The sequence below is a fragment of the Taudactylus pleione genome, unplaced genomic scaffold, assembly GCF_031769625.1.
Source record: "Taudactylus pleione unplaced genomic scaffold, aTauple2 ptg000053l, whole genome shotgun sequence".
Taxonomy (NCBI): Eukaryota; Metazoa; Chordata; class Amphibia; order Anura; family Myobatrachidae; genus Taudactylus; species Taudactylus pleione.
This window is the reverse complement of record NW_028284455.1, coordinates 47,366,163-47,390,642: the sequence shown is the minus strand read 5'-3', so window position 1 is coordinate 47,390,642 and position 24,480 is coordinate 47,366,163. Positions and strand designations below refer to the sequence as shown.

The window sequence follows — 24,480 nt, the reverse complement described above, 5'->3', positions numbered from 1 at the left end:
AAGCGTTGGCTCATCATCTAATACCGAGTCTCAGTTGGGTCGCACCTGTGATTGGTGTGTGAACATAATCCAGTTCCTTCAATTTCAAAACGCAATTTTTTGCTGCCTTCCCTGCAGGTGTTATATATCTACCAACATTGGAGTGCCAGGAATTGGGAGAAGGGACATGACCATCTTGGGCACGGTCACATGCATGTGCTTAGCACTTTTGAAGCAATAGGTAGTCCCTTACACATTGACTTTCCTCCTATCACCCATGCACAGAGCAGCAAATAGATACCTCCTGAGTCCCAGCTTGTGGGACGGAATTGGACAGCAGGCCAGAGTCATTAAATCAGGACTTTCCCAACCAAATTGGGACAGTTGGGAGGTATGGTGCTAGCTCTCAGAATCCACACCCATGCTGATGCAACCACGTGGATGGCAGTTTAGTGATGATGAAAGAGATTTGTCAAACCTTCTATAGCAGACAGGTGGAGAAGCTGGCCATAGCAACCAATCAGCTTCTAGTCGTCATGTTATAGAATGTACTTGATAAATGATAGCTAGAAGCTGATTGATTAATCTGGTCAGCTTCTCCACCTGTCCTCAATAAAAGGGTTGATACATCACCCCTTAATGCTGGGCATACACTATACAATTATCTGTCAGATATCTGTCCAATCTTGCTGGTTGGAATGAAAATCTGGTAGTGTATGGGAGCAAATGACAATCGAACATTTGTTCACAAACACTGGAAAACAGACAAAAATGGACATTCAGCCAAATTGGTTAAATAAACCAAATTTAACCAATCTGAACAATCATTTTTGTCTGTTTTCCAGTGTTTAAAACCATAAAATCAATTGTCATTTGCTCCCATACATTACCAGATTTTCATTCCAACCAGCCAGATTTTCTACAGATATCTGACAGATAATTGTATAGTGGATGCCCAGCATAATTCACTGTGTAGAAACAGAGTGCAGGTGTCATGCTTGCTAAATTGAAATAAATTATGCATAATCATTGCACACATACACCTTCAACTGTGCAGCTTTTTGAATCAGGTCAGATTGTGAAAGGAAGTGTGTCCAGTGGTAATGTGGTGTGGTCTATCTATTCCCATCTGCAGAAAATCCCTGAAAAGTAACATTGCTTATGACCACATATCTTGTATTTAGGTTATTATTGAGGCTAATTTGCAAATATTACATTTAGGTGCAAAAACTACACAAAGCTATATCAAACTGTTTTTTATTGTCTTACCTGCACTAGGTAGATAAAATATGAGTATCGGTTAATCTGGTTTTGTCCTAATTTAGCACTTAAATTACATTTTATTTTAGTACAGTAAATGGGCCAAGTGGTTCTTGTCTGTCATCAAATTCTATGCTTCTATGTAAATAAGCCATTGTGTGTAGGCAGGTCTAATAACCAGCAGATGGCATTAGCTTTGCAGTTATAGATTTGGAAACAATAATTAAATCATGATGCAAGCAGCTATGGTGATTGACTATAAATCAGTAATGTTTAGGTGATTTAGTAAAAATACTATGAATATTAAATTGAAAAAAAATTGCCTACATCGCTCAGTGTGTACGCTCATATGCGGGTGCCCGCGGCCGCTAGCATCGTCGCCAGGTTTCACGTGCTGCACATCAAACCTGACGATTTTGCATGCGATCTAATGTATGTTAATGAAGGATGGAACGAGTGATTGTCCTCAAGCTCTACTACCAGAGCTTGAGGTTGCTGACATCAGCCAAAGATTATTTCTAGAGCCTAAACTTATCGCTTCTCATCATGGAAAAACAACTTGCATATACTTATTCCATTAAGTGGTTTAGAAACTGCAGCACATTGCTGGCTATTTTAGTATTGACCCTCCAAAGCTCTGGATAATTAATTCAGTGGTTTGGAGGGGGGGGGGGGGGGCAAAACTGAAATTACTGACGATGTTGTTCAGTGATGTGTGGCAGTTTCAAAACCCCTAAATCGCATGTGGTTTAGCCAAATCCGCATACTGTTTACAGGAAAACACCATTATTGTAAGACAATCAAAAAACTCCCCTCCCCCTCATTAACAGGCTTTTTGAAAGCATTATGTTTGATGTGGCTTTTGGCCTTTACTAATACCCCTTTTACACCAGAGCAAAAACCTGGGTTATTGCTGGGTCTACCCGGGTCGCAGCTCAGTGTAAAAGGGTCCCTGAAAAATAACCCGGGTCAAATGACTCGGCAATCCAATCCAGGTAGTTACTAGGGTAAGACCTAGGATGGACCTGGGTAATGGTGCAGTGTACTGTAAACGGCGCAAACCGAGTTATCCAACCTAGGTCATGCCTAAAAGGAGCTGATTGGTGGTTGTGGAGCAGTCACCTCCCACTTTTTATGATCTCACAAGTTTAGCAGGTCAGATCCAGGTTCAGTGTGAACTGGGCTGACCTGAGAATAACCCAGATCGATGGTGCTGTGTAAACGGTGTCTGACCTGGGTTGGAACCATGTCTGAAAACCCAAGTCGGACTCTGGTTTTTGGTGGAAAAGAGGTTTCACGGTTTCCACACATATAATCACAAAAAAGTGGCATTTAATAAAACCGCATTATAATATTCTATTACACTTCCTCCACACTATATTAACTACGTGATTCTGTGTCTGGCTATTTCGAACACGCATCTACTATACTGTATTTACTAAAGTGCGGGTTTCTAGAAGTGGAGATGTTGCCCATAGCAACCAATCAGATTTTAGCTATTATCCTTTAGAAGGTGCTAAATAAATGTTAAGTAGAATCCGATTGGTGCTATGGGCAACATCTCCACTTCTAAAAACCCGCACTTCAGTAAATATACTCGGACCATCTTCATCTAAGCATTAATAAGGGGATCAGATGGCAAACCAAAAACCTCTTAAGATGTGGTTACTAAAAAAAAAAAAAAAAGTTTCCGACAGAGATAAGCAAACATTTTTTAAGGTGGGTGTGACTAGGGAGCACATTACATATTGTGTTTATCCTGTTTACTGATTGCCTATAATATCCTCTGATTATTATCCAGTCAGATATTTAAATTTTCACAGCAGCACATGGTATTCGGAAGGTGGGTGTCTGATCTTATGGTGTCAGTAAACTCTCTTGAAGTGATGATATATACATCTACATGGGACAAAAGTTGTTTCATAAACAGACACGAATGTTGCATTTTTTTATTTTGCTTGGCAAACAGCATATATAGCCTACTATAGCAGACCCTCCAACAGGACCCCTTCCATCCTGTACAAATTGCTCTGCTCCTGGAATTCCTTCTTAATATATGATTGCAGACACCTGTGGTGAAACACCTGTCTCATCTATTAACTAGTTCAACACTGGTGTCTACAATCATTAATTAGGTGGAAAGTCCAGGAGCAGAGCATTTTGTATCGGGTGGAAGGGGTCATGTTGGAGGGTAGGCTATAAATACCATTAATGACACAATTGCAAAGAAACACACAATGAAATACACAGCAACACTAGCAGACCACAGTGATAACAACCAACAAAACCCAGAACCTTTGGTATGTAATCGACTTGCAGTTCACAGTGGTATATTTACTAAAGTAAATGTTTTTAGAAATGGAGATGTTGCCCATAGCAACCAATCAGATTCTAGCTATTATCTTCTAGAATGTGCCAGTTAAATGTTAAGTAAAATCTGATTGGTTGCTATGGGCAACATCTCCACTCCTAAAAACTCTCACTTTAGTAAATATACCCACAGTGTGACTGTGAATGAGCAGCTGCTGGTGAGACAGAGCATGTACCTGTGCACACCTGGCAGGCAGGTTGGAGGAGGCAGCCAGGCTGCGGACACTCCCAGTGTATCTGGGAGTCACACCTGGCAGGCAGGTAGGAGGAGGCAGCCAGGCTGCGGACACGTCCAGTGTATGTGGAAGTCACACCTGGCAGGCAGGTAGGAGGAGGCAGCCAGGCTGCGGACACTCCCAGTGTATCTGGGAGACACTCCCAGTGTATCTGGGAGTCACACCTGGCAGGCAGGTAGGTGGAGGCAGCGGACACGCCCAGTGTATCTGGGAGTCACACCTGGCAGGCAGGTAGGAGGAGGCAGCCAGGCTGTGGACACGCCCAGTGTATCTGGGAGTGTACAGGTGAATACGTTTCCTGGAACCTGGGAAAGGCGAGGACGGGGAAGAAAACACTTCTCATACACAGATCTCTCATGGGAAACCTGCTGGACGGGGCATTACTGCGCCCATAGCATGCACACAGCACCAGGATACGGGTGACATTAGGTGCCTGTCCCGGGTTAGCTGGACTGTATGACATGTGCAGGGGCCCGGGCAGTGAATACTCTGCCATGATGCTCTTGGGATTGCTGCTTGGCTGCCTGCTCACACATCTGACAGGTAGGAACCTGCATTTATATGACATATACACATACTTCGCCTGGGGTCCGCATTTCCTCCTATAAACCTTTTTTGTTGTGAATTGTTTTTTGCTATTTAATGTAAGAAGAATGCAGCATTGTCACCTAGGGGTCAGGTAATAACGGAGCCTCTTCTCCAACAGACGGTCACTGGCCTTGTGCTACCTGTAATTACATTACATGTCACCCTGCGCAGTCACTCAGGGGGTGGGGGAGGGGAGGTACCGTTCCACCAATGCCACTAATCGTCTTCCCTAGTCAGTCACCATAACAGATCCTGCAGTGAGTGGCTGCTATGTGAGAGTGAGGGTAACCATACCATACAGTAATATTTGCCCCTTTTTTTTTACCAACTTTCATATTTAAAGTACTAACTCATGTATCAGAGAGTAGGTTCACAATCCTACACAATGTCAGATTGATTGTTTATTTGGTTATACAATTGATGCTATTTTTACTCATCAATATATATATATCTATCTCTAATAGCTGCGCTCAGCATATGAAGTTGTCTATTTACTATGAACAGTGATTAAAAAGATTTTCTTATCCCAGTAAAGAAAATATTGATGATAAATAGGCCCCACAATATCATGTATTTTATTTGTCTTTCTTAAATATGTTTTGCAGACTGAGTAGTAAATTAGTGTTTGCATAGGAACGCCCAGTTTGCATAAAAGCAAGGACCTCACCCTGAATGATTCACAGTTTGGCAGAATGCACAAGATTACATTTCTTTTATACTGTAGATTTAAAATAAACTGTTGGGTAAACTTACCCAGTAATGGATAAATAGCAGATAGTTTATTTTTCTCTGTTTTGTGCCATTGTTTATAGTAATTACTTTACTACAGTTACCAGCTTCCTGTAATGTCAGGGTACACTGCTGTTTCACAATACCAGACACTGTACTCCTATCCAAACAGTGGCATGTATTGCATAATTCAGTAAATATGTGGTCCACTGCTTATGTAACTAATATATCGCATTTTGTGTTTTTTTTTTTTTTAAACACCTGCATATTTTGTACCCTCCAAATACTATAATATACTTTTCTCTGAACTGGCAGGAACTAAGGGGGTGATTTAGCTTCGGACAGAACTGCAAAGCTGCACGCAAGCAGCTTTGCAATTTCGTCTTTGCTAATATGCAAATTCAGCAGGAAGTGTATGACACTGTCTGGTGCATTTGCAACCGAGGTCGAAAGGCTGGGATCAGCATCGTGACAATCAGTCGCGATGGTGGACGGTTACAGGCTGCCGTTCAGCTGAGTAAGCTGAGGCTAATGCTGGGTATACACTGGCAGATATATTGGCTGATCTGTGCTTCGGCCAGTGTGTACCAGCGATATGTCTGTGAATGACGTTGTTCACAAGCATATTGCGTAAAATGCGCAGCACACCTGTGGCCGATATATGTGCAGTTATATTGGGGCATCGTGCTGTGTGTACGGGCGATCAGCCGATCACGCGTATACTTGCAGCAAAGGCCGCAGGGAGGGGGGCGCGACATGCCCCCTGGACAGCGGGACCTGCGACCAGAAGACAGATGATGGTGGTTCAGTGTGTATGAACAACCATCATCTGCAAATCACTCGATCTGCAGATATATCTGTAAGGTGTGTACTCAGCTTTGCTCAGGCTGTCCGGCTTGCGAGGCCAGGAAACTGCGTCCCTAGACACAGTCGACATGCCCGCGCAGATTCTGCTGAATCAGACCCTAAGTTTAGTAATCTAAAAAGGCTTCCCTGACACTGTTCAGTTACTATTATGGTTTGTGCTTATTATATGATGGCTACTTATAGTGCCTGATTTTCCTATGGAATGGTAGAAATAATAGTTACAGTGATCATTAAACTAAAATGCCTGAATTATTTAAATTTGAGTTTGTTGTTAGTTTATTTTGTCGTGTTTACATCTGACAGAGTTTATAAAGCTTTCCTGGTCATCACTTTGCAGTGTGAGTGTACTGTGTTTTGTAGCTGCTATTTATGCATTGTGAAAAAAAACACAGCGCATTGGATAACGCCTGCTTCCGTTTGCTATAAAAACGTGGCAGGCAGGGGCTTTAATGGTTTAAATGTGGTTACATTGTTTTTCTATGTTTGAAGAGAAGTTCAACTCAGAAAAAATGCTTTGACTTACCTTATGTGTTATACCTAAATTGATGGGACATTGCTTATTTATGTCTTTATTTTGCAGAGTTGTTAGATGCTATACACTAGGGTGTCATTATCTATACTAATTAATTACAGGCAAGGGCTGTGTGTGTGCGTGTGTATGAGTTAAACAGGACGTAAGCAGTACAATAACTGTCAACCTGAAATTTCTACTACTGCAAAACTACTGTGAAGAAACTGCACTTTGGCCTCTCTCCAATTCAAACACCAGGTTTTACTGTGCACCCGGCTTGAACAATGCAAGGAGATAACACTTGCTTAATACACCTGAGGGGGCCATTTATTAATAATTGCATTTGCAGTGCGATCTGGGCATGATATTACCACCCATGATCGCATTGCATAATGCTATCATAGCGCTGGGATGTATCATACGGCACATGCAGCGACAGGAGCTCCGAAAGGAGCCTGTCCCTGCGATGTGCCCAGAGTGCTGTCTGGACTGCACATGCACGGCCGCCATTGCCGGGGAGGGCTCCAGGCGATGTGTAGCCCATAGACTACAGCAGCTAACGCCATCTAATCTCTGGAATGCATCACAATCCGGAAGTTGGTAAATTTGGCAGCATCGCATCCCTCATAGAAACCTATGGGGGAAGCGGCTGCCAGCGGGAATGGAGGGATTGCAGCAGGTATTGGAAATATCTGCTGCGGTCCCTCCATCCTACATCTGGTGAAACTTAATATTTGCAGTTAACCCCTGAAAACGTGTGTTTTTGGGGATTAAGCCGCGTATATACAATGATAAATGGGCCCCTGAGTGTTTTAAGTCTTTCCCCTACAGCTCCTGCTCTCCACCCTGGACACTCTCCCCAGCTGGACCTCGGTTACCTGGCTGCGAATATCTGTCCCCATACCCTAACCCTTACCCTAATACCCTAACCCTTACTCTTAATCCGCAAGGAGCGAGGTACAATTTTCACTTCGAATTTGCATAGCTGATTCATTTTGCAATCCAATTAGCAGCTCGCACTGAATCAGTCAGACTGAATTTGCAACTTTCCACTCTCACCTCCCTGAGGGTGAGAGATGGAAAGGAAAATCTTTATTTTAAGATTAAAATGTTGGGACACTGTGCTGAACCCCTTGGACACCCCCTAATGACTAATTAGGCATTTGGAAGTTTTCAATTAGCTTAATTAGTCCAATAATTACATGCCCATTTTTTGTGGTAAAAAATAAATTACCTCAAATTACCCCAAAATCAACTTTACCGTTTAGGCACCCCAAATTTAATTACAATAATTTTTTTTAGTTGAAAAATAATTGTTTTTATATATTTTTTTTCTTTCTTTCAATTTTTCAAGGTGTCCTCGAAGTACCCCAAAATCACCCTTTTTCCTACTTTTTTTTTTTTTTTTTGCATTTTTCATTTAATTAGTTTGAGATTAAACAAAAAAAGTTTTTGTTTTTTTATAATTTTTTTTTTGCATTTAATAAAAAAACAAACACAAATCAGCCATTTGACACCATTTAAAAACCTACAGTACCTTCCTAATTCCCCACAAACAGCCTTCTATATGATCCTGCTAATGAAATTACCCATTTTGGGGGTTCCAGGATTGTCTCCCTACATTTTCATGCATTTCTCTCTAATCTCATTTGGCAGTCAATTTGTACCCCTCCGCTGCGAGTAGTGCGAATAGGCAGAATTCTCGGGAGCGCGCTTCACTGCGAGTTTCAAGAAACAAACTCGCTACTCGCAATTCGCACCTAATAGGATTGACCCCTGTGTTTCTGTGTTACTTTTTAAGCATCGGCAGTAATGCATCTCATGAAGCACTTAGGATTTCTATGACAGGGGTTTATTTACTTATTGCAGCAATATAAAATCTTTTGTTGCTGCACTTATAACAAAAAAAAAAAAAAAAGTTGCCAAGGCATGGCTCAACAGCCAGATACTGGGTGGCAGCAGTAAGAGTACTTCATCTCGTTGTCTGGGTTTCCTCTGCGCATCACCCGGTGTTACGAATCCCAAAGCCTGCTCCGCAGGGGCATTTTAAGAGAGGAGGGGGCCCATGTGCACTCACCGTGTGGGGCCCCTCCTCTCTCCCTGGTGGCCGGCAGCCGACTGACGCGGCTGGCCAGCCACCGGAGCCTTAGTAGACTCCGGGCACTAGAGTGTGCCCAGAGTCTACTGCACATGCGCAGAACACCAGAAAATGGCCGCGGTGGCCATTTTCCGGTATTCTGAGCTGCGCTGAGACCTGACGCGGGTCCACGGACAGGTAAGTTTTAAAAAAATAAATGGGTGTGCGGTGCCCCCCTGACCCGGGGGCCCGTGTGCCCCGCACACACTGTACTCATTATAGATATGCCACTGCTGCTCCGTGTGAACCCCCAAAACCCTGGCTAGCGAGGTCTTCCGCCAATAATAACCGCCCGTTGTTCCCTTAGAACTATGAGACGTTCACCGGTGCTTAGGCGGCCGCCTGGTCTTATATCTCGGGGTAATAGAGGTTCACACGGGAATACAATGGGATCCAATGGAGAGAGGAGTGATAGGAACAGAAACCGGTATCAAGAAGACTTGAGAGTCGAGGATACAATTTGGTGTGCAGATGATGTGGTTTAGGAACCGATAATGTGGCTGATGAACCGATGGTGTGGCTTGGCGCCGGTTGTAGAAAACAGTACTCAATTGATGCGGCTTTGGTAGCCGATGGTGCGGCTTGGAGCTGGTTGTAAAAGACAGTACTCAATTGATGCGGCTTTGTTTGCCGATGGTGTGACCTGGAGCCGGTTGTAGAAGAAAGTAACTGATGAGGCTTTGAGAGCCGATGGTGCGGCTTGGAGCCGGTAGCAGAAGGAAGAACATAATTGATGAGGTTTTGAGAGTCGGTGGTGCGGCCTGGAACCGTTTGCAGAAGAAAGAAAATAATTGATGAGGCTTTGAGAGCCGGTACGCAATTCAGTGTATAAGTTTGTGTACAAATTCGTGTACTTTGAGTGCCGGTACTAATTTGTGTACAAATTAGAGTTCTGCGATTTTTGAGCTGATGACAGCACGGGAGCTTCTGATGCGGCTGGGGAGCCGTAAGAGAGACAGGTGAGCCGGTGGCAACACGGAAGCTGCTAGAGCGGCCAGGGAGCCGTAGGAGAGACATGTGAACCTGCGGAAGCACAGCTGTTGGTGCGGCTAGGGAGCCGTAGGAGAGATAGGTGAGCCGGTGGCAGTACGGAAGCTGCTGGTGCGGCCAGGGAGCCGTAGGCGAGACAGGTGAGCCTGCGGAAGCACGGAAGCTGTTGGTGCGGCTAGGGAGCCGAGTGGACCTACAGGAACGCTATAGTCGGAGCGGCGGCAAAGGCCAGAGTGTACAAATAGGAGGAGAGACCAATCATGCCGTGCTGTGGACCACACGTGACCTCCTGACGCTTGCCGATCGCCTAGCAACTGAGGGACCCAGAACAACCCCGTCATGAGAGGGAAAACTGCCCGAGGGAGACAAGTCGTGGCAGCGACTTGTAACACCCAGTCATACCTGCATAATGCACTAAATACCTGGGTTCGTAGTAGCTTAAAAAAACCCATATACTAGTTATAAAAATATAGTAAAAAATGTATGTAGTCAGTGAGTAAAAAATGCTTTAGCAGATTGTTTTATCCAGTGGCATCACAAGGGTGGTGTGGGCCGTACCCGGGTGTCACCGAGCGAGGGGTGACACCAAAGTGCTGACTCCTCAGTGACTGGGGTGGTGCACTCTACTCCTGACACAGTGAGGGAGTCGGCACTGCACATAGATTTGTCCCCGGCGGCAGGCCGCATTTCTGGGCCCTCTTCTTTTTCATGGGATTAAGCGGAAAGGTCTTCTAGCAGCTTTTTACCCTTGCTACTTGTGCATGTTTTGGATTTTTCTACATCCCTATTTATAATTACTGTGTTTTAATGTACTTTCATTTTTATGTTTTTTTATTCATCATACTCACGGAGAAATACTGGTATCCATTAGTGATGATTTTATCGGTTGCCAGAGATTTCACACGGAATCACAGTGCTTTCCTATTAGGAGCCACACTGGCGCAAGAACTTTTTGTCACATCTTTATTTCTGTGTTCCTATGTCAGCAAGTTTAGGTGACTTGTTTTTTGGTGATCATTTCATGCTGCCGGTCTAGTTGCGCCCAGGTATAGGTGTCAGTCCATTTGTTCATGCACAATTTTAGTTGCCCTTCTCTGTACAGTTTCTAATGTATTCATATCCTCCTGGAGATATGGCCTCCGTAACTGATCACCGATATAGATGAGGCCTTACCAATGACCTATACAGTGGCATTATTACTTTTTTCTTCCTGCTACTGATTCCTCTCCCTATGCAACCAAGCGTCTGACTCGCCTTCTCCTCACTTTGATACATTGCTTACCTGCTTTCCTTAATCATCATCATTGCTGGTTACACATGGTAACAGTATTTCCAGTTGCTGTGACTGTACATGATAATGCCCTTGGCTATTTTTTCCTCTTGCTCATCAGCAATTAGATTACATTTCCTCTGTAGCATGTCATTGCCTGAGTTGTTCATAATTTATTCCGAATTTTTTTATGTAGACTGTATAGAAACGATTCTAATTTTATCAATGAGGTTTAGAATTCCGTGTAATGTACATTAAGGGCCTGAGTTGAACAAACAATAATTGCATCTGTATTGCGTGCACAGAACTTAATGCGTATTTATGCCTGTATGCAGAGTTGACTGCATCTTTGTTAGATAGATAAATAGATAGAAAACAGATAGATGTAGATATCGATCAAATCGTCATGTGTGACTGCTGATCCCTCCCATCAATGTCATTGATGCACAGGATAGAGTGGGAAAGGGAGAAGGAAAGGTGAGGAGAAAGAGTCAGGGTGGGCAAAAGAGGTAAAGTGGGGTTGGGGAAAGGAGATAAAGAGAGGGGATGGGTGGAAACTGAGAGCAAAACAAATTTACACTCTCAGTAATTCTGCACAGCTCTTAGTTCAATCAGTGCACCCTCTCTGAGCGGGATCCAGTGAAGATGCCGGTGGACTTAATGCCAGACGTCAGGATACCGACACCAGAATACAGACGCCTGTCAGAATGTGGATGTCGTCATCCTGAAGGTAAGTATGCGGGTTAGGTTTATGGACCTGCCAGGCTGGGTTAGGCTGTGGGAAGGGGTGGGGTTAAGGTTGGGCACCACCAGGGGGAGGTTAGGGTTAGGCACCGCCTGGGAAGGGTTAGGTTTAGGGTGCGGGAAGGGGGGGTTAGGGTTAGGCACCATCGGGGGGAGGTTAGAGGGGGAGGGTTAAGCTACTTTACCGGCCCCTGTCGGGATGTTCACCATCAGGATGCCGCTGTCGGTCTTCTGGCCGCGAGCATCCCGTCCACCGGTATATCATATCGATCCCTCTGAGCTTTACCTAGGAACACCCCATCCATTACAGCTCAATGATTCGATTATTACAGTTTTTAATTAATTTGCGCTCCCATGAAGCAAAAATCTTTACAGGGACAGCTGTTGCTTTAACTCTGTGTCCCAGCGAAGTGCCCGCTGGCAGTCTTTTCGGACAAATGAAGACTGTCCTCTCTATCTAGTCTACCTAAAGTCGGAGCATGCACACCCTGATGCTATAGTTAACAGAGAAACACAGAGCAGTGCCGACAGATGGGATGAGTAAAGTGCATCCCTCCCAAGAGGAGGGATGCGGGCAGTTTTGTTCCCGGAGCCACTTCGTTATCACTTTTGCCTTATGGTAAGGTGCTCCATTATGCTGGAAAAGGCATTGTTCGTCACCAAACTGTTCTTGGATGGTTGGGAGAAGTTGCTCTTGGAGGATGTTTTGGTACCATTCTTTATTCATGGCTGTGTTTTAGGGCAAAATTGTGAGTGAGCCCAATCCCTTGGCTGAGAAGCAACCCCACACATGAATGGTCTCAGGATGCTTTAATGAGGGGAGAGTGGGCGGAGTTTCAGCTGCCTGCTGGGACTTATTGGATGAGATCCATCTGTCTCTGCAGCTTTTCGGGTGAATGCCATATGTTGTAGAAGTCGGGCATTAAAAGAATATAATTACATAATCTTCTCCGTAAATTCTTTCTTACATAGCTGGGATACTTATATCATGCAGAAACGTTAATTTCTGCTTGATTTAAGTGACCATTAACTTGCTAAATAGACCCCACTGTGCTTAAATATATGAAACTATATTTGTATCTTAAGCCTGCATTTCTCATATTGCCCATAGTGTTTCTTCTGTATTAAATTGCTTATGTGGGCCGAGGGCCTGATTCAGGTTGATTCACAAAGCTGCGTTCGCACACACTCCGCACGCTGCGAAAATATGCAAATGAATGCAATCGCACGGCAACCGCAGCTCTATACCAAGACGCCCATCACTGTATAAAGCTGCCCACTTCCCATGACATGCATCTGCAACTCAGCGGTAACATCGGAACCATCCGCACAGTTGGTTGACCTGACCCGACCACACAAACTGCTAAACCTGTCGCCATCTAGACCTCTGCCAGCGTATGCAATCGTAGGGGCTTAATTATGCATGCCCCTGTAACGGCGTTTAAACGCCCATGCACGCCTGCATTTCTTTGACCACCCCCGTCACCACCCGCAAACGGTCACTTCTTGTCAATCACTGTGTGAAGACTCTGCGTGCTCACTGTGATCACTGGCGATCGCAGTGGCTGGTTCGCGCACGTGCACTGCGTCTTATACGCATGTGAGAATGCAAACATTGGCTGGCTGCGTGCGAACGCAGGCTTGCGATCCAACCTGAATCGGGCCCAGAGACCAGTAAAAGATATACACTGAAGTGCCAAAAGTCACAGGATATCAATAAGTAAAGTTAATGGTAGGTAGTGTCAACGTACTGTGATGTCTTAGAAATGCTCAGACCTGAATCAGTTGTAATCTGACATCTCATGAGTTAGCTTGAACTTTGAACATCTGCTGGGCTGCTCATGGCAAGGTGACGTGAATTATCAGAGTTCGAATGGGACATGATAGTGGGAGCCCAACGGATGAGACATTCCATTCCAAAGTTGTACAGACATTCAGTATTCCTCAATCTACAGTGTCATGTGTGTACTGGGAATACCTCATGGAAGGCACGACTACCCACCCTGGACAGCGCAGTGGCTCACCATGGGTGCTTAATGATCGTGACCAGCAGCTTCTGGACAAAATTGTCCTTGGCTTTTGGCACATCAGTGCATATGGTGGTGATTTTAATATGAATAAAAATGTACTATTTACATGAACAGTACTGACACATAGGCTGGTGCCTGAAGAGTGGAGGAGCCGAGAGACCAATCCACAGTGGGAGGGAGCAGGGAGAGTTCATTCTCTTCACTGCTCTTTCCATTTCGGGAGGCCTGTAAATTGACCAAAGCTTTTCTCATCTTCATAAATTGCGGAAGTGCTCATCTTCCGGTAAGCAGCACTTGACAGAGAAGTTTTATCGTTCAGCTTCATATTCATTTGTCAGTGTGTTAAATAGGAAGAATCGGAAACTGTTCATTTTTACAGTTAAAAAGCTGTAGAAAAGCCATTTGTTGGTTTAATAAAATGACCTATTAGAATTGTATGTTCGTAGGTACAGGAATAATCTGGATAATTGAGGTTATGAGTGTGTTTTTTTTAGTGGTGTACTGGAAAGTCGGATTTATAATTTTGTTTCTGATTTCATGTAGTTGCTCATCTTATAATTGCTTCACATATCCTTATAATAGGTAGAATCATGTATTTTCTCATGAACTGCTTGTTCTATGATGGGGAATGCAGAGTATAACCGAACTGAAAGTAAAATAAGCTAACAGATACATTAGTCATCGACACATGTACAGATAATAAAATAGCCTTACTCACCTAGTTTATACCCTCATAATCTCTCACATGCCACCAGAAGTTCAGTCACAGTAATACCTATAATTCCAATTATGGGCCGTATTCAATTAGTTTTGCACCCGTGATACTTTTTCGTATGCCGGACTTTTCGCCTACATCGCGTGTTTTTCATGCGGAAAAGTATCGGGCGCGCTCCCGATATTCGTCATATTCAATTAGAAAGGAGGCGAAAACAGTACCCGGCGAAACTGAAACAGGCAATAAGTCCTCTAAAAAAATGGGGAACTTAGCCTGACATCCCCCAAAAGAAGCACTAACATTGTGGATCACTATAGATGCCCCTGATTAGCCCTAATGAAGGTATTTGGGGTATTAAGTTGTGACAATTGCTGCCAATTAGCGCATTAACACAAGTGGTGAAGAATAGCATTAAGCAGGTTTTTTTGGTGAAAATAAGTACTCCCAGCAATTTTGGGATACTTGAAAATGGGTGCTAGCATATTTTTAAGTTGCTAAAGTGCAGTTTAAAATCACGTAAAAAATCCACCTTCCGCAAGCACTCTCATACAAAAAACACCTTCCCCATACAACCCCCAGAAGTCTATTTCGCTGGTAGTTAAGTTTGTCCCCCAACTTTTAACTTTTTTGCTCCCAAAATGAAAGTACTTTTTTGGGGTGTTCTAAAGTATTTTTAAATTTTTTTTTTTTTTTTTTTACAGTTTAGCTTTGGGGGATTGTCCCAAGGGTGCTGGGTGGTTTCCGGATGTTTGCACCCCAAAACCCCAATTCTGCACTTTTTTTGACACCTATTCATAGGCGAAACTTTTTCGGCGGGTCCATTGCATTGACTCTCCGCACCGGCGAAAAGTCTTTGGAATTGAAAAAGGGAAAAGTTTTCCGCAGAAATTGACTTTTCGCATCTAATTGAATATGGCCCTATATTTCATTGTACTGGTATAGATCTACAATGGTAGCCATGATTGTCATTCTTTGGTTGAGACAGAACAAACTGCTCAATAGCGCTTTCCCGTGTAAAATAACTTAATTGGCAAGTGTCTATCTATAAACTAAATGGACTGTCAATCTGTAGCGAGCTCTCATCTGCCCGAGATGAGACCCCTCCTGATTGGCAAGTCAATTATTATTACATACTGATGATGTACAAACTTGATAGTCAATGCTAGTGACTATAGTGATTCAACATTACAGGTCTTCAATCATTAGTGCCTACTTCTATAGCCTGTATTCTAGTTAATACATCAATGGCATACTTATTTCCTTTTTGCTTGCTTTGACTCTTTGCCTCCTTCCCTTAATTCTGTTGAAAATATTCCTTTTTTGTTTGTGTGAATTACTTTGGCTAGGAAATTCTATTGAAATGGCCTACGTTGGGACGGGTAAAGGCAGAGGTGTAGCATGTGGCCAGGGTACCCGGAGCGCGAGCGTGCTACCGCAGTTCCCCCCCCCCCCACAAGAAAAATAAATAAATAAAAATAAGTGTGTGTCCTATATAATCGCTACATATATACACATACATACATGGCAGGGTCACACATACATACAGGGTCTAACATACATACAAACATATACACATACAGGAATGGTCACACATACAGGCAGGAAGGGTCACACATACAGTACATACTCACAGGCAGGAAGGGACACACATACAGGCAGGGAGGGTCACACATACAGTACATGCAGGCAGGAAGGGACACAAATACATTACATACAGGCAGGAAAGGACACACATACATACAAAAATACAGTACTTACAGGCAGGAAGGGTCACACATACAAACATACAGTACATACAGGCAGGGGGGTGATAGACATAACTACTGGGGTATAACCTCTCTTACCTTAATGTGGACCCTGCAGCTTCTTCCTTGACATGCTGTAGTCCCGCCCCCTGCTGGGGTTAGATGAACATGTGCTGAGCTCCACCAATCAGGGCTCAGCACAAACTCCTCTAGTGACGAGGAGTCTCTCATTAGAGCAGGAAGGCAGGACAGGACACTGCTGTTGCTGCTACGGACCCGGCAGGCTGTCAGCTTCTAGACAGCTGCTCCGGAGTCCAACTGCAGGGCGTCCTCTGGTAAGTAAGGCGCCTGGAGCTCACGCTTCAGTGGAACTGCCCTCCCTACGCCCCTGGGTAAAGATCTAACTACTTTCTATACTATACTTTGGCAGACTCATGGCAAAGAAAGGTGTCTCAAAGTTTCATAAACAATGGCATTTATAAATAGACAATTTGCCTAAATCCTTCTCTGATCAGATAATTAACCCTTATCCTTTTCCGATGCATTTTCCAGCATGATAGTTACCACTTTTGCCTTATGGCAAGGTGCTCTAAGTGGCTCAGGGAACAAAATATTTAAATTTTGAGTCCATGGCCAGGAAACTCCCCAGACCTTAATCCCATTGAGAATTTGTGGTCAAGAGGCGGGTGGACAAACAAAAACCCACAAATTCTGACAAACTCCAAGCATTGATTAGGCAAGAATGGGCGGCCATCAGTCAGTATGTGGCCTAGAAGTTGACTGACAGCATGCCAGGGCGAATTGCAGAGGTCTTGACAAAGAAGGGTCAACACTGCAAATATTGACTCTCTGCATAAACTTAATGTAATTGTCAATAAAAGCCTTTGATTCTTATGAAATGCTTGTAATTTTACTTCAGTATACCACAGTGTGGTGGTTCCCAAATAGTGGCTTCACTTGGGTGCATCAAGATGGCCGTCGTTTGCGGGTGGTAGCGGGGGTCGGGACCGGGGGGCAGGAAGCCGGCGTTTGCTGCAGCCGGGATGCGGGGGAGAGTGGGTAGGGGCTAGCGGGCATTAGCTGTGGCCAGGAACCGGGGACAGTAGCGTCGGCAGTGTGGGCGGTGGTGGTGCAGGCGTTAGGACCCGGGGGAGGTAGCAGCACACAGATGCAGGCTCGGATCTGAAATTTCCATGACACGTGCATCTGTGTTTAAAAAAAACAAACACAGAAGCACGGATGGGTCAGAGAGACACTTCTGTGCTAAAAATAAAAAACATGTAAAAAAAAAATGGCGTGGCCTCCTCCCCAAAAAACCCCAACCAGCCCCTGGCTATGGAGCCCCAGTACTGGTTGTGCTAAATACAGGGGACAAATGATGTAGGGGTCCCCTGTATTTAGCGCGACCAGCCCTGGGCTCTGAGCCAGTCTTGGTTCTGGAAATACTGGGGCAATAAATGCATAGAGCCCCCCCTGTATTTCCCAGAATCCCAGAACCAACACCGGACTCTTTCTAGCCTGTGCTGGGCTGCTGTAACTTGAGAGGGAGGGGGAGCGGTGCCGGACCCCTGCAGCAAGACCGGGTAATTTGTACCCGCTCCCCCCCCTCTCTCTGCACCCCTGCATACCCCCACTCACTGTTCAGAGAGGGGAGAGACTCGTGTAATGGTTTCTTTGGGTGGAGGTTTGCTTCTATAGGATAGCCGTCTTCTGCCTAGGATAGTTTCTTCTATATCCAGAAATTAGAAGCGGAGGTATCATACCTCACTTACGATTATGAACGGTAGTAGGAAGCCTGTAAAGGACAAAAGTACAGAAACCAATCTTTTACTTTAAGTATATGTTTTTTGTTGTGTTTAAAAAAAAAAATAATAACCTTTTTACTTGCCACTCAAGGTTGGATGACATCGATATTAGCACTACTATACACATCCTACCCAATTTATTGTTTACCTCCTAAACTGTGTTTGAACTCGCAGCAAGTTCAAACCATAATTATCACGTGATTTTGTTTTGATGCATAGGCCCCAGTGACCGATGGTGCTTAGGGTCTGAAGGGGAGGAGCCTGGCAGCAAAGGGGATAGGAGAATGGGAGTAAATGTGATCAGATGCAGAGAGGAGATGCCGGGTCTCATAGAGTAGAAAGAATTGCTAGTGCAGCGGAGCAAGGAAGACGCCTCTCCAGCCGTCGCCCCCCTGCAATGCTCACCGCATTGCGCCAGCCCATATGGCAGCCATACGCGTTTAAACTGTTTCTGTCTGTATTATGAATTTAGCATTTGCTGTGTTGACAGTTGTCTGATATTTAGGTAAATCTGCTGGAACGTCCACTACTGGGAAGATAGGTAGCTCTGTGTGTACCTCATTTGTAAAAAAAAAAAAAAAAACATTTTTCAGTATAGAATAATAAACTCTAAATGATTTGGAAATGATCATATAACTCTTTCCAAACTAATGGGCAGCAGAAATGGCTTTGTTGCTATAATTTCAGATGATATTACCACCAGTCTGAATGCACAGCACAAATGTTCTTTATGAGTAGCACATGCTGATGATCAAATAAAAAATGCATATAATTAGCAGCATCTGGCTCCTATATTACCTTCTGTATTGGTGTGGGAGAAGGATGCACTTTTTCATATACGGCTTTGTCATGTTGGATTAGTTTTGGTTGAATGAGTGTCAATGTACAATCTTTTCTGGGATATTTATCGCATGAGTTTTTCGATTCATCAAATTTTAGGTCTCGTGAGGTAGATAATTATATCCTACTCTATAAAAGTACAGATTTAAAGGGATGATTTCTTCTTTGTGTGACTGTGTATAATGAATAGATCAGTAACCCCATAGAAAACCAGCAGTCCTGTGGTAAATATGAAATGTTATGTTACGGGGAGCAGGTGCAGCAACACCGGAAAGTGTAATATTCCGTCACTATAATGCCGCGTATCCCTGTGTAAATCCCAATATCTGCCCACTCTCAACCCCAATATGCCATATACTTCCAATACTTTCTTATCTATATATGACCACTACCTAGATAAATGTTAAGTAGAATCTGATTGGTTGCTATTGGTAACATCTCCACTTCTAAAACCTGTACTTCAGTAAATATACCCCTAATAAATCTCGCAGTTTTCCAAATGTGGAAACAGACAAGGTCGAGGTATAGTCATTGTACTTTTCCATACTGCATCTATTAAGTCATACCCTTGTAACCCTTCATCTCTTTCTTTTCTTTCTGAAGTCCACATGATCGGTCTGGTCTCTCCCCTCTACTTCCGCGATGCTGTCATTTAACACCCACCTGGTCCAGTTTCCCAATTCTTCGCCAACTTTGCTGCCCTGCTTACGTAATGCATTCCTATCCATTGACCTGTCTACTAAGTGATTTTAATTTCCTCATTGTCTCTGCTGCCACAAAATGTAATACCCTTACTTCTACTTACCTTTACGGTTGCCTCTTTCAATAACAAAGCTTGTAAAACAGCTGAATACCACTGGAGATTTTACTCCTATGCCAACGTCCTCCACTTTGCAAATCCTTACATACAACCTTCATATGTTTAAAAGCTCTCAGAAAAAATATCTATTATTAGATATTAACCTACTCCAACCTATACTACACACATTCCTGCACTCTCACAACCATCCTAATCTATACCCTGAGCCACACTCGCTTCTGGGTCATTCCATGTCATGTGGACCAATTTCAAGATCGTTGCCACTTGACTATCTCCAATTTTGATGAAATGTTACATGAAGGTTGGCATATGTGTCAGATTAACTTTGGGAAAAAAATTGTTCATTAAAATGCAACAATAGCAAAACTATGGCCCTCAAAGTGGGGGCAACTGTCACCGGCTCCACAGTGCACAATCTGCAATGGTCAGGTTATTGCTGTGGCGGTTATAGGAGAGAAAAAGCGGTGTAAGTGACATGTCTGTACAAGTTATGATGCCGATTTAAAAAATCTCAGCCTAAGACTTGCATGCTTTTACTTTTTTCACAGTATGAGGCCAAAGTAAGCAAAATAATCTATAAACCATCATCTAGAATTCAGCTGCCTATATCTCTGAAGGAAATCATTATTTTAGTATAACATTAGTGTAGCAAGTCATCACAGTCCTATTATATTAGATTCCAAACTACTTTAGTTCCTGCGATAACCATACCTAAAATTACTCTCACAAATCTTATAGCAAATGCTATTTTTGAAGTCCAATACCAAAAAAGAAGCGTAAACGACCGATTTTTTTATTTTTTTTTTATTCCCCAAAATATTAAAAAGAGCAAATTTTAAACTACAGCATATATTTTTTTCTGGATAGGTGTTTTATCTTCGAAGGGAGAAAACAGGCTTTAAAATAAAGTCATTTTTGGTTTATGTAACAACATTATGAGTGACAAGGCATTTTCAGTGGCTGTTATTATAAAAGAGCTAGAACCCTGTGTTTAGGTGTCTTTGTCCAACTTTTGTGGTGATTTCACATTTTTTTACTTATGACCACTTTGTGAAATGCAGATCATCATCCAAGACAGACTTCCATTTAGATTCATGAGTGTCTTTATTAATGCGTTTTTCAAGACAAATACAAGGCCTTTTAGATGTTAGGTCTCTGAAACAGGTAGAGGGAGTCTCTAAATTAGTTAATGGTCGACGAGTAGAGGTAGATCTGTAGGTATTGGTAGAATTGGGAGTCAGGAGTGCTTAGTCTTTTGTGAAGGTCTTAAAAGACGATGAAACTGTAAGGAAGGGGGGAATAAAAGGGGACAGAAAAGGATCAGAAAAAAAGTTATTGGATTGGTCCCGCACAGATATGAAAAAGGGAAATCACGGTGTGGCATCTGGCTAGAGTAGGTTTATTGTGTCTATGTATCCACAGTAGCCAGGGCATGGCACACAAATGAATACTACATGTCTCAATATCAGCCTAAATATAGTACAAGCTGTGCTGCCAAAACTAGTTCTGTATGTCTGTGCCTCAAGCTCAGAAACCTTGTGATTCAGGAGAAATCCCCTATATTGTTTGAACCCGAATCACCCTGATTATGGGTTCTAGCTGACAGCAGATTGCATGAGCCAAGAGAGAGATTTTCCCAATTACATATTGCACACGACCTAATCTTACTCCCTTTCCTCTCCTCTTCCATCATCCCCTTCCTTTCTTCTATTGCTTTATTGCTCCTTTGCTTGATTTATAATGTGGTATCGTATATATGGTTACAATTATGTGTTAATGTGAACCATACTTGCGTCTTTTATTGTATCCATAATATGGATTAAGTAACAATCCACTTTTTAACATAATCAGAAGATGCAATTTGCTCTATAGGCAGATGGTAACCCCTATAGTCCTGCATGTGTTATCATTACATTATAATCTGGTATATATTTTTATGTCTAAGGGGCCTATTTATTAAGCTTTTTTTCATAAAATTATGTGGAAACTGCAGTTTCTGCATAATTTTATGTATTGTATGTATGTACTAATAGCACAATGCAGGAGAGTTCACAGAAATATTCGCAGAGTGCTAATTAGCACTGCAGATCGCAGTCCCTATTATTATCAATGGGGACTACGATCTCAGCCCCTTTGTACCAAAGCTTTTCGGAGTTTGGCCCCGGTAGTTTACACAATCTTCAGCCCTGAGCCTCCGGGTGGTGGCGGAGCCTGACAATGTGCGCAGACGCAGTTTCCGTTTCTACAGGAGAAGTCTTTCACAAACATGAAAGACTTCTACATAATGCCGGAGATATAACTTGCAGGGACCAGCTACAGCAACCACTGTAACCTCTCCATGCTGGGCATGCATCTTTCTCCATATTCACATCCTCTTTCCAGTCTAATGATATTTCTTCTGCCTCACAACCACTTAACCCTTGAAATACACTTGAATCGCACAGCTGTACCTGTGGCATGCTCCCTGCTGTGGTCATGGCTGTCCTGGCTGACTCCTTTTAGGGCTGTTTCCATAATTTCAGGATAAGCATTGTTGAATATGAAGGTCCACCTAAGCAGCATTATCCAAGAAAGTATATTGTATAATATATATAGGAAGCGCTGCGACCAGGAAGACTATAAACCTTAATTGATTTCCATACGGTTTATTATTATATATAGATGGTCATAAAATAAACGCATTCAAATAAGACACCATAAAACATAAATGACAAATAGATTAAAAGTATCCTAATAATACCAATTCGCTATCTTGGCATTCAATATGTAGCTGCAATTCTGCAGACAATCTCAAGCTACAAGAAAAAATAGATAAATAACTGTACAGTGCAAAAAATAAAGTATTAAAAAATAAAAATATTAATAATAATTTTTTTTCCACACACCTCTGGAGATTTCTGTGTTAGATCCAAACCACGTATATAAAGTCACAGTCTGTTTATATCAATGACCATTTAATTTTGTTCCTTATTCTTGAAAAGGATTCACACAAGCATATGATCAAATCCTTCAAAAAAGAATAAGAGCCAGTCAGATATTGGTACTCACTGCAAGGTCTCAAAGCGGTTTTACACAGTGTAGTGATCCAACAGAGCGCCCTGTTTGGTATGTGGAGTAAAGAGCCCCGGGATCTCCGCTTTGAGAACTTGCAGTGAGTACCAATATCTGACTGGCTCTTAAGTCACCCATTTGTTTTATTATTCCCTTTTGTTAATTTAACTTAATCCTAAACCTAGAAATAAACACACTGACACATGTATGGAATTAAAAGAGGTCACAGCCAGAATTTATTGATCAAATTGAAATTTTAGAATAGGTGGCAAGAAGAAAGCAGTGCTCCAAGGCCACAGCCCGATGGATACCAATACTAAATAATAGGGGCGGATCCCCGCCCTGCGCAGACTGACCTGGGGCAGTACCATCCTCCCCTAATTGGCACAGCATTGGCCCCTCCCTTGGAACAAAGACCATGTCCCCCCTTTAGGCGGTGACAAACTGGTCGCTCTCAAAGGAAAGATGCTACCACAGGCACTCCTGCGCTAATAATAGGCCGCCCGTGAGCACTGCTTCCCGCCAGGCTGCACCTCTACCTGTTGGGAGAAATCACAGACAAAAGCACGATCCAACAAAAATAAGGATGATAGAAACCAGCTTAAACGGGTGGGTGGGTGGGGTTGAATAAACTGGAAAGAGGAAGATGGCTTCCTTCCCCAGACTATTTATATGGGACCTCTAAGCCCTCCCAGAAATCCTACCATAGGCTTATACTCCTCAAATGACCAATAACTAACTGCACCCCCCTCCAGCTTTTAACCCTTAACTTACCTAACAAAATTACATATCAAACAGGGTGCTTATCTATCCTCAAACTTATTCAAGTATTCGGATGCATTAAGTCACCCATTTGTTTTATTATTCCCTTTTGTTAATTTAACTTAATCCTAAACCTAGGAATAAACACACTGACACATGTATGGAATTAAAAGAGGTCACAGCCAGAATTTATTGATCAAATTGAAATTTTAGAATAGGTGGCAAGAAGAAAGCAGTGCTCCAAGGCCACAGCCCGATGGATAACAATACTAAATAATAGGGGCGGATCCCCGCCCTGCGCAGACTGACCTGGGGCAGTACCATCCTCCCCTAATTGGCACAGTATTGGCCCCTCCCTTGGAACAAAGACCATGTCCCCCCTTTAGGCGGTGACAAACTGGCCGCTCTCAAAGGAAAGATGCTACCACAGGCACTTCTGCGCTAATAATAGGCCGCCCGTGAGCACTGCTTCCCGCCAAAGCCCGGTTCGCAGAACCAGGCCCGCCACCAAACTGTGACCTTCCTGAAAATAAAGGGAAACTGCAGAGGTCCCTGATCAACCACACTAGCCCCGCGCCCAGGAGTTTAGCCCCATTGGGTCTATGAAAGCTCTCCGCCCTGTAACGTAAAAAACTTGGGTATTGCATGACGCGTCCGCCAACGCTAAATGACAAGTGTGCAATGACCATATCCGCTCAATACCCATGCATGCGCCCAAATCATTGCCTCCCAAGTGGGGCCCCAAACGACTCGTCTGCTGCCGATAGGGCATCTAGCAGGCGCTTCCAATGCATTTCTCGTAATCCTAACAATTGCAACTTACCCACTCACAACAAAAAATTGGACCTGCAAATCCAAGGGGTGCTGGCTAGCCCAGTAAAAAATAGGAATTTACCCACACCCGACAATTAGCATTCCCGGACAAACCTGTCCGAGAGTTCACGTAGACATAAATTGGCATTTATACAGACAGATATTGGAATTTAATACAGACAGAAATTGGTATGTAATAATAACAACAACAATTTAAC

The 24,480-nt window shown here is 43.3% G+C and overlaps 1 protein-coding gene across 2 annotated transcripts in view; it reads left to right on the top strand.

The window, feature by feature from the left end:
• Positions 1-1,065: 1,065 nt before the first annotated feature.
• CDCP1 (CUB domain containing protein 1) overlaps positions 1,066-24,480 on the top strand; it is a 97,324-nt gene continuing 73,909 nt past the window's right edge. Inside the window, exon 1 of one of the 2 annotated variants that reach the window (XM_088462992.1) lies at positions 1,066-1,128. In XM_088462992.1, the coding sequence (XP_088319118.1) occupies positions 1,083-1,128 (46 nt within the window). In that variant the 5' untranslated portion in view covers positions 1,066-1,082. Of the gene's footprint in view, positions 1,129-4,079; positions 4,389-24,480 lie in introns of those variants that run through there. The other variant, XM_088462985.1, reaches the window with a different exon arrangement.